The sequence below is a fragment of the Dermochelys coriacea genome, chromosome 4 (genome assembly GCF_009764565.3).
Source record: "Dermochelys coriacea isolate rDerCor1 chromosome 4, rDerCor1.pri.v4, whole genome shotgun sequence".
Taxonomy (NCBI): Eukaryota; Metazoa; Chordata; order Testudines; family Dermochelyidae; genus Dermochelys; species Dermochelys coriacea.
Window position 1 is genome coordinate 14,549,109 of NC_050071.1, and position 12,367 is coordinate 14,561,475.

Here is a 12,367-nt window from a genome sequence, read left to right on the forward strand (position 1 = left end):
GATGCATAAGAGACTCCTATGTAGCCCTCCCTCCCAGTGAGGAACACCACTGGTACAGTTGTGAGGAGAAAGGCAGTCCTTCAAAGCCTGATCCACTCTGTCAAGAACTTCAGACCATACCTACCTGTAGTGCATCCTAGTCTAATAACCCTAGCTATCAAAGAGCTAGGACTTTTACATTGCCTGAAATCCAGCAAGCTAGGACAGCCAGCCACGTCCAGGATTCAGCCCTAGCTCCACAACTGCATTTACATAGCTGAGCAGATGATCACTGCAGGAGGTGGGGGCGGTATCCTTTAACAGTGAGAAGTTCATGGGGGTGTGGAGGGGGAAGATGAGTGGAGTTAATAGCCTCTTTCAGCTAAGAGGTGGCATTTACACTAGGCAGCAGCAGGACTGTTAGATTACCATCAGTTTTCTTTAAGGGGGGAAATAGGTGTCTCAGGGCTGGCGATTAGGTAAGTGTTGGCTCCTGGTGCAATTAGCTATTCCTATTTAGTGCAGGAGAGGCAAGCTGGCTCAAGCAGATGAAATGGCAAAGAGCGAGCAGACACGGCAAGCTTGAGGGCCAAGTTTAGATTTATTTCACTGAGCAGAGAGGTGGAAGGAATAGGACTAAGCAGTTAGCTAAACTTAATGGCTTTTATGGCAAAGTCACCTTCCACAGACAGGTACTCAATGTTCTGCAGGCCCAGCCGATTGGGGAACATGATCTCCTTGTCACCAGCTAGTTTCACCCTCAGCTCTGCTGTGTCAAAGGAGATACAGATCTGCAAGGAGTAGACACGTTAGAACCAACAACACAGGCAGCCAATCCCCATGACTTCTTAGAGACGGGTTAACCAGGAGCTTCCCCCAGACAGCATTAGCTACTCTTCCCTCAACTAGCATCTGTCCTGAGGGGGAGAAAGTATGATCTCCCCAGATCTGGCTGAGAGGGCACCCCAAAATCTCAAGGGGCCTCACCTGAGTGAAGAGAGGCCTATTTCATTAGTGTGAAGTGCTTTGCTGTATGGTGTGAAAGGTGCTGTAGGAATGTAGGGCTAGGAACTCCCCAGATCCAGAAGGACCCCAGCTCCACAAAGCAAGTGCCCTCTTAGCATAGCTTTGTTCCCCACTCCCGGGTCCTCACCTCAGTCTTGTCACCCCGCTGGAAGGGGAAGTCAGTCTCCCTCTCCTCTGTCCCCCACATCCCATCCTCCATGGAGTTGCACACAATGATGTTCACATCCCCATGGCTGTCGAAGCGTGGGTTGAAGTGCAGCACCAGGTTGCTGCGGTCCTTCCCCACGTTCACAGCAAACCTGACATGGAGGAGACAATCAGACACACAACCACACTACGCAGCCCCTCCCACCAGAGTCCGGACCATTCATCTCTGTAATGCAGAGACAGATCTAACAAGAGAGAGAGCTGTAGCTGTCCGGAGGTAGATTCACCTCTAGCACCTACCCCGTCATGTGCTAAGGGAAGAATCCCCACTTGTTACCTAAATGATGATGCAACATCTAACCCTTCCCAAGCTTCCCAACTCACCCCTTGGCTTCCGGCAAGATCTTCCCCTTCACTTTGATGCACTCTCCAGCCTGGACATTCAAGTGAGTAGCAACCAATCCCTAAGGGAGTCAAGCCACAAACGTATTAGCCTCCCCCTTGAGGATCAACAGACCTACTTCCTCGATTTGAAGGGAGAGGCAATACCACCAGGGACACAAGAAATAAATGCTGAGCATGAGCTAGAGACAAGACAAGTTCCAAACCATCCCCCTGATCAGTCAGCGACCAGAATCACTAACATGCAACCACAGTTCCGTGGCCTACGGAATGAGGTTTGTTGGTCTCGGCCCAGTTCCCATGGGGCAGGACTCCAAGTGTTCCCAGCCATAGGCACTAACTGGCCTGATGGCCAGCAGTCTGTCCAGAGGTCAAGGACTGAATGGACTAGAGGCACACATTGGTCTCATTAGCTGCAGCCCATAGGATTTGGGGATGTAACACACACAGGGAAGCCTGCACTGCTGTGCCTGCCACTGCTTGGGCTTTACCTGCACTGGAGTTAAGAGGGCTCAATTCTTCCCTGGGAGTCTGATTAGCATTTTTCCCTAGCTGCCTTTCTAAAAGAAGCCACTGTTCATTTCTTAGGCATCCGACCCTTTAGCATGCAGAGAGGTAATTTCCCCAGCCCTCAGGAATTTGAGACTTAATCCTCCTTTAATCTACCCTCCCACATTTAAAACCATGGCTGTTACTGTGCAAATCTACAACCCACCAGCTTGATGTGCACACTGTCTTATCCGGCCACTGCTCCCATGCACTGGGAGCCCTGACTGGGGCTTGGCTTGCTAGCTGAAAGCGCTTGCCCATCAGCCACCTTGCTTGCATACATCCCAGCCTCTGCTGCAGAGGAGCAAATGAAGTACATGAAAACACCCACCTTCAGCCCCTCGCTACCCCATCTCCACGAGGTGCCACCCTCCTCTTGCAAGGGGCAGCCATTAACCCTGAAGGGAGCTGACCTAGATAAACAGCCTCCATATCCAGCCTGTGTCTGGCCAGAGGCCCCATTCCACCCACTGCATCAGAAACACAAGTGCCCTCACCCGAGGAGCTATTGGAATTTAGCTCCAAAGATACCGCAATAATGAGCTTAAGACAGAGACCTGTCACAGACGGGGTTATATTGCATTAGACCAATGGAAACAGTAGCATTTGCACCAGTATCACCTCCTCCAGTTTTGGAGAAAGGGTCACTCTCCTTCATTTGGATACAGTTTTTCCTTTTACCCCTTTCTCTAGAAGGTGGGGAGAGACAGTTCAGAGCCTGGGAACAGCTGCAACATTTCTCGCTTCACACCCCACTCCCAGGCAGACCTTCCCAATCCCTATGTTACAGGGCACAGGGAGTCAGTGACAAATGGAGAGGCCAGATCTCTCCGTTTAGTGGAGCTGCCTGTTCTGGAAACTTGAACTGTCATCATTTTAGTTGGATCAGCCAAAAGGATATCCAGCCACCTGCATAGTCTATTCTGTTTTGTTCAGTTCTCCCATTCTCGCCATAATGCTGAGGTCAGCCCAGCTACGATCTGCAGATTGCTAAACTGCTTATCACCATAGTATCTAAGCCCTACTTATCCTGGCTCCCTACACATCCCTCTTTTATTCTGTTTCTGGAGCACAGGCTGAAACTTGGTCGGATCGCAGAGCCAGGGAGGAGGTAGCCACCAAGACTGAGGAAGGTAGGCAATATTTAAGAGCTGCATTTCAGAGTTAGAGAGGGCTGAAAGGCCAAGGTTGGGTCAATGACATGCCCCTATCCTGTAGTGCCCTATAGGGCTGAGCTGAAGGGGGTTTATTTTAAGTTAAAAGAAACCAACAAAGGCTTTATACAGGCATGAAATGTTTTACAGTATTCAACAACTATTTTATAAGAGTTCTCAAGGAAAAAAAAAATGTGTACTTCAATATCCTTTCCAGACCATCTAAAACATTGGAAACATTAGTATAGTTAGGTTTCAGAGTAGCAGCTGTGTTAGTCTGTATTCGCAAAAAGAGGAGGAGGACTTGTGGCACCTTAGAGACTAACAAATTTTATTTGAGCATAAGCTTTCGTGAGCTACAGCTCACTTCATCGGATGCATTCCGTGGAAAATACAGTGGGGAGATTTATATACACAGAGAACATGAAACAATGGGTGTTACCATACACACTGTAAGGAGAGTAATCACTTAAGATGAGCTATTAGCAGCGGGAGAGCCTGTTGCCAACTGCGTCCACATATCTATTCAGGGGACACTATCATAGGGCCTAATCACATCAGAGGCTCGTTCACCTGCGCATCTACCAATGTGATATATGCCAGCAATGCCCCTCTGCCATGTACATTAGTCAAACTGGACAGTCTCTACGTAAAAGAATAAATGGACACAAATCAGACATCAAGAATTATAACATTCAAAAAACCAGTCGGAGAACACTTCAGTCTTTCTGGTCACTCGATTATAGACCTAAGAGTGTCAATTCTGCAACAAAAAAAAAAAACTTCAAAAACAGACTCCAACGAGAGACTGCTGAATTGGAATTGCAAAGTGGATACAGTTAACTTAGGCTTGAATAGAGACTGGGAGTGGATGGGTCATTACACAAAGTAATACTATTTCCCCCCCCCCCTTCCTCAGATGTTTTTATCAACTGCTGGAAATGGCCCACCTTGATTATCACTACAAAAGGTTTTCTCTCCCCGCCCCCCCACCCCCCCCTGCCTGCTGGTAATAGCTCATCTTAAGTGATCACTCTCCTTACAGTGTGTATGGTAACACCCATTGTTTCATGTTTTCTGTGTATATAAATCTCCCCTCTGTATTTTCCACTGAATGCATCTGATGAAGTGAACTGTAGCTTACGAAAGCTTATGCTCAAATAAATTTGTTAGTCTCTAAAGTGCCACAAGTACTCCTTTTCTTATTAGTATAGTTACTGACACTACAAGTGCTGAAAACTGTCAACATAAATAGTAAGTGGCCCACCGTGAACACTTCAAAACAAAGGCTACTTGGAAATATCTTGCAAAAATAAAAATTCATCCATCTCTAGTGTTCCTTCCCCACAATGTTATAATCCAATCATGCATTTTTCTCCATTACTGACATATGGCCCAACCCAATACCCACAGCTACTAACCCTTTAGCCATTTCCCCCTCCCTTAGAGAAATTCTTTTATTCCAAGATGCAACAGAAAAAGAGCCCTGCAGCTCACCCTGGGAGAACCTTAAGAAAGAAGTCAGATGAGTAGGGTGTATGCGTACCAGAAGTCTGGTCACCCAGCACATGATCCACAGCTCTCCCAAAAAGAAAAGGAGTACTTGTGGCACCTTAGAGACTAACACATTTATTTGAGCTTATGTTCAAATAAATTTGTTTGTTAGTCTCTAAGGTGCCATAAGTACTCCTTTTCTTTTTGCGGATACAGACTAACACGGCTGCTACTCTGAAAGCTCTCCAAACACACTCACCAGCAGTTAACCTTCTTCCAGGATTCCATACCTAGCTACCTATCCCCTTGTCTTGCAAGTAAAGCCCTAACCAGTCCCAGCTACAAAGAGACAAGACTCACCCATTCCATGCTGCTGACTGAAGCCACACCACAGTTAGGACAACTGCTTGCTTTCCAGTTCCAAGATTCAGCTGTGTGACTCAGCACTACCTCTACAGGACCTTTAAACAGCTGACCTGGGCAGCAAAAGGCTCGCATGATTAAACGGGTGGGTGGGGCTGGTGAAGAGTCAGTTGTTCTTCTTCCAAACTTCAGGCATACAAAGAGAGACTAGCAGACCAGCGTCAATACACTATTTGTTTTGGAAGACTGAGCTTTTTTCAGCCGAGCAGTAGCATTTGCACTGGCTGGCAGCAGCGCGGTTTCTGATCAATATCCCTAGTTTGCTTTAAAGAAGCAGCGAACATGCATGAATCTCAGGGCTGGTAATTATAGAATCATTTGCTTCAGGAACAATTCACTGTACTTATGCTAGCTAACTGAAAGCCAGCCTGTCCACGCACAACCATCCCGCCAGCAGCTGCTATGCCAGTGTATTGTGGCATCTATTCCACAATTCGAAGCCCCGCCAGCTCCATGCGTGCAGTGTTGGGCTTTTGAAAACATACTGGCTAAGGCAGAGGTGTGGGAGCCTAAAGGATATGATTCTAATCCTGGCTTTGCTGCTGTATCTCCTTTTGCCCATCTGTAAAATGGGAGAAATAATTCTCATCCCTCTCACAGAATGTGTGTAACGAGGCCTGATGCTTGCAAAACATTTTGGGATTCTTTGGTGGAAGGGGTTATAGCGGCGCAAAGTATTATTGCTATTGGCAATTAAATAAAAGTGTTGCTATAGTCAAGGATGGTATTAAAAAGCATGTCTAAAAATCGAGGCCGTTCACGTGGGGCACCAGTAAACAAACTGGGTATTCAGACCCCAGCTTTTTCACACAGCGTGGCCTAGCCAGTTTTGATCTGCATGCACTAGAATCCGGGGGTGGGCAGGAGCCAGACTTTGGTGTGAGCTGGGGAAAAGATGTGGTAGAAGGAAATGCAGCCAGCAAGGGAAGGATTGTTTTTCAGCGAGCTGCTACCACACATTATTCCCCTGTATGGGTCTCTTGGCAGAGCCATAACATGGCCCCATTAGGATTCTGCAAAGAGGAGTCAGGAGAGCTGGGTTGTGTTCCTGGCTCTGCCATGGACTTTCCAAGTCACTTAGGCCCAGATCCACACACAGTATATCCATGCTGCAGCTGGGAGCCAGCTTCCCAGGCTGGTACACAGACAGGGACTAAAAAAAGGATTACTTGTGGCACCTTAGAGATTAACAAATTTATTTGAGTATAAGCTTTCGTGAGCTACAGCTCACTTCATCGGATGCATTCAGTGGAAAATACAGTGGGGAGATTTATATACATAGAGAACAATGGGTGTTACCATACACACTGTAACAAGAGTGATCACTTAAGGTGAGCTATTACCAGCAGGAAAGCGGGGGGGAGGGAAACCTTTTGGGTGCGAAGGGTTGACAGTTGACAAGAACATCTGAGGAACAGTGGGGAGTGGAGGGGGGAATAAACATGGGGAAATACTTTTATTTTGTGTAATGACCCATCCACTCCCAGTCTCTATTCAAGCCTAAGTTAATTGTATCCAGTTTGCAAATTAATTCCAGTTCTGCAGTCTCTCGTTGGAGTCTGTTTTTGAAGTTTTTTTGTTGAAGAATTGCAACTTTTAGGTCTGTAATCAAGTGACCAGAGAAATTAAAGTGTTCTCCGACTGGTTTTTAAATGTTATAATTCTTGACGTCTGATTTGTGTCCATTTATTCTTTTACGTAGACTGTCCAGTTTGACTAATGTACATGGCAGAGGGGCATTGCTGGCACATGATGGCATAGATCACATTGGTAGATGCGCAAGTGAACGAGCCTCTGATAGTGTGGCTGATGTGATTAGGCCCTATGATGGTGTCCCCTGAATAGATATGTGGACAGAGTTGGCAACGGGCTTTGTTGCAAGGATAGGTTCCTGGGTTAGTGGTTCTGTTGTGTGGTGTGTGGTTGCTGGTGAGTATTTGCTTCAGATTGGGGGGCTGTCTGTAAGCAAGGACTGGCCTGTCTCCCAAGATCTGTGAGAGTGATGGGTCGTCCTTCAGGATAGGTTGTAGATCCTTGATGATGCGTTGAAGAGGTTTTAGTTGGGGGCTGAAGGTGATGGCTAGTGACGTTCTGTTATTTTCTTTGTTGGGCCTGTCCTGTAGTAGGTGACTTCTGGGTACTCTTCTGGCTCTGTCAATCTGTTTCTTCACTTCAGCAGGTGGGTGTTGTAGTTGTAAGAATGCTTGATAGAGATCTTGTAGGCGTTTGTCTCTGTCTGAGGGGTTGGAGCAAATGCAGTTGTATCGTAGAGCTTGGCTGTAGACAATGGATCGTGTGGTGTGGTGTGGTCTGGATGAAAGCTGGAGGCATGTAGGTAGGAATAGAGGTCAGTAGGTTTCCGGTATAGGGTGGTGTTTATGTGACTATCGTTTATTAGCACCGTAGCATCCAGAAAGTGGATATTTTGTGTGGACTGGTCCAGGCTGAGGTTGATGGTGGGATGGAAATTGTTGAAATCATGGTGGAATTCCTCAAGGGCTTCTTTCCATGGGTCCAGATGATGAAGATGTCATCAATGTAGCGCAAGTAGAGTAGGGGTGTTAGGGGACAAGAGCTGAGGAAGCGTTGTTCTAAGTCGGCCGTAAAAATGTTGGCATAATGTGGGGGCCATACCCATCGCAATGCCGCTGATTTGAAGGTATACATTGTCCCCAAATGTGAAATAGTTATGAGTGAGGACAAAGTCACAAAGTTCAGCCACCAGGTTTGCCATGACATTATCGGGGATACTGTTCCTGACGACTTGTAGTCCATCTTTGTGTGGAATGTTGGTGTAGAGGGCTTCTACATCCATAGTGGCCAGGATGGTGTTTTCAGGAAGATCACCGATGGATTGTAGTTTCCTCAGGAAGTCAGTGGTGTCTCGAAGACAGCTGGGAGTGCTGGTAGCGTAAGGCCTGAGGAGGGAGTCTACATAGCCAGACAATCCTGCTGTCAGGGTGCCAATGCCTGAGATGATGGGGCGTCCAGGATTTCCAGGTTTATGGATCTTGGGTAGCAGACAGAATACCCCAGGTTGGGGTTTAAGGGGTGTGTCTGTGCGGATTTGTTTTTGTGCTTTTTCAGGGATTTTCTTGAGCAAATGCTGTAGTTTCTTTTGGTAACCCTCAGTGGGATCAGAGGGTAATGGCTTGTAGAAAGTGGTGTTGGAGAGCTGCCTAGCAGCCTCTTGTTCATATTCCGACCTATTCATGATGATGACAGCACCTCCTTTGTCAGCCTTTTTGATTATGATGTCAGAGTTGTTTCTGAGGCTGTGGATGGCATTGTGTTTTGCACGGCTGAGGTTATGGGACAAGTGATGCTTCTTTTCCACAATTTCAGCCTGTGCACATCGGCGAAAGCTCTCTATGTAGAAGTCCAGTCTGTTGTTTCGATCTTCAGGAGGAGTCCACCCAGAATCCTTCTTTTTGTAGTCTTGGTAGGAAGGCCTCTGTGGGTTAGTATGTTGTTCAGAGGTGTGTTGGAAATATTCCTTGATTCGGAGACATGAAAATAGGATTCTAGGTCACCACAGAACAGTATCATGTTCGTGGGGGTGGAGGGGCAGAAGGAGAGGCCCCGAGATAGGACAGATTCTTCTGCTGGGCTAAGAGTATAGTTGGATAGATTAACAATATTGCTGGGTGGGTTAAGGGAACCACTGTTGTGGCCCCTTGTGGCATGTAGTAGTTTAGATAGTTTAGTGTCCTTTTTCTTTTGTAGAGAAGCAAAGTGTGTGTTGTAAATGGCTTGTCTAGTTTTTGTAAAGTCCAGCCACGAGGAAGTTTGTGTGGAAGGTTGGTTTTTTTATGAGAGTATCCAGTTTTGAGAGCTCATTCTTAATCTTTCTCTGTTTGCTGTAGAGGATGTTGATCAGGTGGTTCCGCAGTTTCTTTGAGAGCGTGTGGCACAAGCTGTCAGCATAATCTGTGTGGTATGTAGATTGTAATGGATTTTTTACCTTCAGTCCTTTTGGTATGATGTCCATCTGTTTGCATTTGAAAAGGAAGATGATGTCTGTCTGTATCTGTAAGAGTTTTTTTCATGAAGTTGATAGATTTCCACTCCATATGGCTAAATTCAGTGCCTTGCATAATGACAGGTTTCAGAGTAGCAGCCATGTTAGTCTGTATTCGCAAAAAGAAAAGGAGTACTTGTGGCACCTTAGAGACTAACAAATTTATTTGAGCATAAGCTTTCGTGAGCTACAGCTCACTTCATCGGATGCATTCAGTGGAAAATACAGTGGGGAGATTTATAGGTATATAGAGAACATGAAAGAACATGAACATAGAGAACATGAAACAATGGGTGTTACCATACACACTGTAACGAGAGTGATCACTTAAGGTGAGCTATTACCAGCAGGTACTAGTGCACTCAAAATAGCAATGTGGAGGTTGTGGCATGGGCCAGCATGACACTCCGGGACCAAACTCAGGTGGCTAGCTACATCGACACTGGTACTTCCCATCAGTCAGTCTAGTCTACCCATGATGGGAGACATGGTCCCAGCTGGAGTGTAGACATACCTAAAAGTATTTAGGCACTTAACGCCGATTGTGGTAGTTATGTGCGGCTAAATACCTTTGAGGATCTTAACTCCTTAACTCCTCTGTGCTTCATATTTCTCTATGGGGATAACTAGACCTACTTCACAGTGGTGGTGTAAGAGTTGGTTAATGTTTTGCAAAGTGCTTTGTGAGTCCTTCAGATGGAAGCTGCTATAGAAGGGCAAAATACCATTATCTGTTTGGTAAGCAATGACTAATGGCTGAGATGGGTATCCATCTATATAGAAGGGCTGTCAACACTGGACATGTTTAGGGTGTGGGTGAAATTGAGCAAAGGAATTTATGGCTGAATAGCAGAGGGAAATGTCCTGCCAGTGGGATCTACATCAAACTCCAGTGTCCCAAATTACTCTGACCCTAAACAGACTCCAGCCCCCTGACTTCTATTAATCACCCTGAAAAATCACCCTCAAATCCCAAACCTTAGTTATCTGAATGTCCAAATGTCCCCATGACAGAGTGGGAATCACATCTATATTGCCTTTGAGCTGGGAAATGCTCCCACTCCCATGGGAAGTGCTGCTGAAAGCCATATCCCATCAGACATTTAAAACTGGACAAAGTACTAGAAAAAATACTGAAGGAAACTACTTTGTGATCTCAGAAGATGGACTGTGGCTCTGAGCTCCATGTGGGCAGGCCTCTTAACACATGCAGAAGCCCCACTGAAACCAAAGGGGCTTTGCATGGGCACAAGGGGTCTCTGTGTGTGGAGCTCGTTGCAGGATCAGAGCCTTAGTGACCCATCTCCTGCCTGCTTAGGGCCTGATCCAAAGCCCATTGAGGTCAATCTCTAGAACCTGATCTACACACCAAAGCTGTACTGGCTTAATTAAAGGTGTAGTTTTTTGACTGATTTAGTTACACCCTCTCAATCTCCTGTGTGGAGACTCAAATAGGTTTCAGTCTGATTTATATGGGGTTAACTCGCATTAGTGAATGTACAGGTGCAAGCTCACCAGACTAAAAACTGTTTTAAACCAATATAAAAGTTTCAACACAGGGGTTTGCCCCAGTTGAACTCAGTTGGTTTTCAAACCGACGTTAATTAAACTGGCGTCAAGTCTATGTGTGAATGAGGCTGAGAGTGTTCTGATTTCTGTTGGTGGTGGTTGAATGTGTGCAGCCCTATTCATGGCCACTCCTGGGCTACTATAAATTCTGTCCAGGTTCTTGTGGTGTTTTACATTCAAATCCATGGCCTTGGCTACATGAGGCAAGTGACCACATGTAGATCAGAGTAATTGTTCCAGAATAAAATCACTTCTATCCCAGAACAGAAGAGTTATTCTGGAATAGCTAAATTATATTGGAATAGTTATTCCAGAATAGCTGTGCTGGTGAATTTTGTGTCATGTGGACAAGGCGTAAACAACCTGGAAAGGTCCTGCCACTAGCATTTTCTCTTCTCCCTAACTCTCTGTTCTCTCCCTTCACTATTCCTGGAGCTCTGCCATGAGTGTCTCTGCAAATCATGCTGTTCCTTCCCCCAGCCCTGTGGTGCCCCAGACATGATTTGCTGGTGTCACTGCTTTCACTGTTAAAGCACATCTTTCTCACGAACAGCCAGTCTAATCTCTGCTATCCCTGCCCTTAAAGGCTGTTCCTTCAGACAAGGAGATATAATTGCAGAGTCAAACTGAACTGAGTATTTTCCTCAGCGCCCCAGTGACAACGAGGGGTTGGAATGATGTTCAGGACCAGAATGGGGTCAGCAGCAGCCCCTCTGCTCTGTGCTGATGTAATGTGCCACCGCTCTTATGCCAGGCTGAGGGAGCAAAGCATGGGGCCAGAGAAGAAACCCGACAGCGTCTGTGATGCCAGACTGGCTCCCTCCTCCCTAGAAGGTTCTTCCACAAACCTCTCTTCTATGTGGAGGGGAAGGAAGAACTCAGCCCCTCCTTACTTTTCCACAGGGTGAGAGAAAGAAAAGGACCTCTGGCAGCTCCCCATCCCCTCCAAGGGCTTTGTAGCAGGGCAGATGGGGAGCCCTCCTCTCCACATGAAAAAGAATTTGCTCCAAACCTTGGATCCTCTGCACCACACACGAGGGATGGGAGGGAGAACCCATCACCATCACCTCCATCCAGGGGGAAGAGGGACTAAACCAAAGCCCTTTTCCACCCACACCTCAGACTCCTGCTGCTGCTGTGGGTGGCTCTGTGCCTGGGGATGCCAGGTGGACAGCCTCACCAGCAGTGAGTGGACTAAGTTTTCCCTAGGATTTCCTCCCTGGAAAATGTATGTCTGACACCAGTGCCCTCAGCCCTCCTCTGTGTGTTGCTGCTCACTGTGACCAATAGGTGTCACTCTCAGAGCAAACACGAGCTGGGTGGGGATATGGAGAACAGAGAGGCGAAGAGAAGAAATAAAGAGCCCCTCATAACACTCTTGCAGCAAGAAGCCTCAGTGCAAAGGTGCCTGGAGTAACCACACGCAATTGCTGCCAGGGAGAAAAATGCAATATCCCTCACTCTGTGTGGCACTAAATTCAATCCTCACATAAATACAACTGACATATGGCTCTGTGCACCTCCCCAAAGGCCCAAACTATCCCCACCACAGGGATAGTAAGGATTTCCCTCAGGGAAATTGTTTCCTCAGGGGCAAGGGTAA

The 12,367-nt window shown here is 46.7% G+C and overlaps 1 protein-coding gene across 1 annotated transcript; it reads right to left on the reverse strand.

Annotated features, from left to right (window-relative positions):
* Positions 1 to 561: 561 nt before the first annotated feature.
* LOC119855155 (16 kDa beta-galactoside-binding lectin-like) lies at positions 562 to 5,267 on the reverse strand. Its single transcript, XM_038400700.2, has 4 exons — positions 5,112 to 5,267; positions 1,537 to 1,616; positions 1,133 to 1,304; positions 562 to 770 (listed from the first exon to the last, which is right to left on the reverse strand). The coding sequence occupies exons 1-4, from the start codon at positions 5,247 to 5,249 to the stop codon at positions 624 to 626; spliced, it is 537 nt and encodes a 178-aa protein (XP_038256628.2). The 5' UTR covers positions 5,250 to 5,267; the 3' UTR covers positions 562 to 623.
* Positions 5,268 to 12,367: the final 7,100 nt, after the last annotated feature.

Excerpts from the sequence above, each read along its gene's own strand:
- LOC119855155 (XM_038400700.2), bottom strand. The coding sequence starts at position 5,249 with ATGCGAGCCTTTTGCTGCCCAGGTCAGCTGTTTAAAGGTCCTGTAGAG. Across the intron at positions 1,305-1,536 it reads ATCTTGCCGGAAGCCAAGGG|GTTTGCTGTGAACGTGGGGA; the intron begins GTGAGTTGGGAA and ends CCTCCATGTCAG. Across the intron at positions 771-1,132 it reads AGCGGGGTGACAAGACTGAG|ATCTGTATCTCCTTTGACAC; the intron begins GTGAGGACCCGG and ends TACTCCTTGCAG.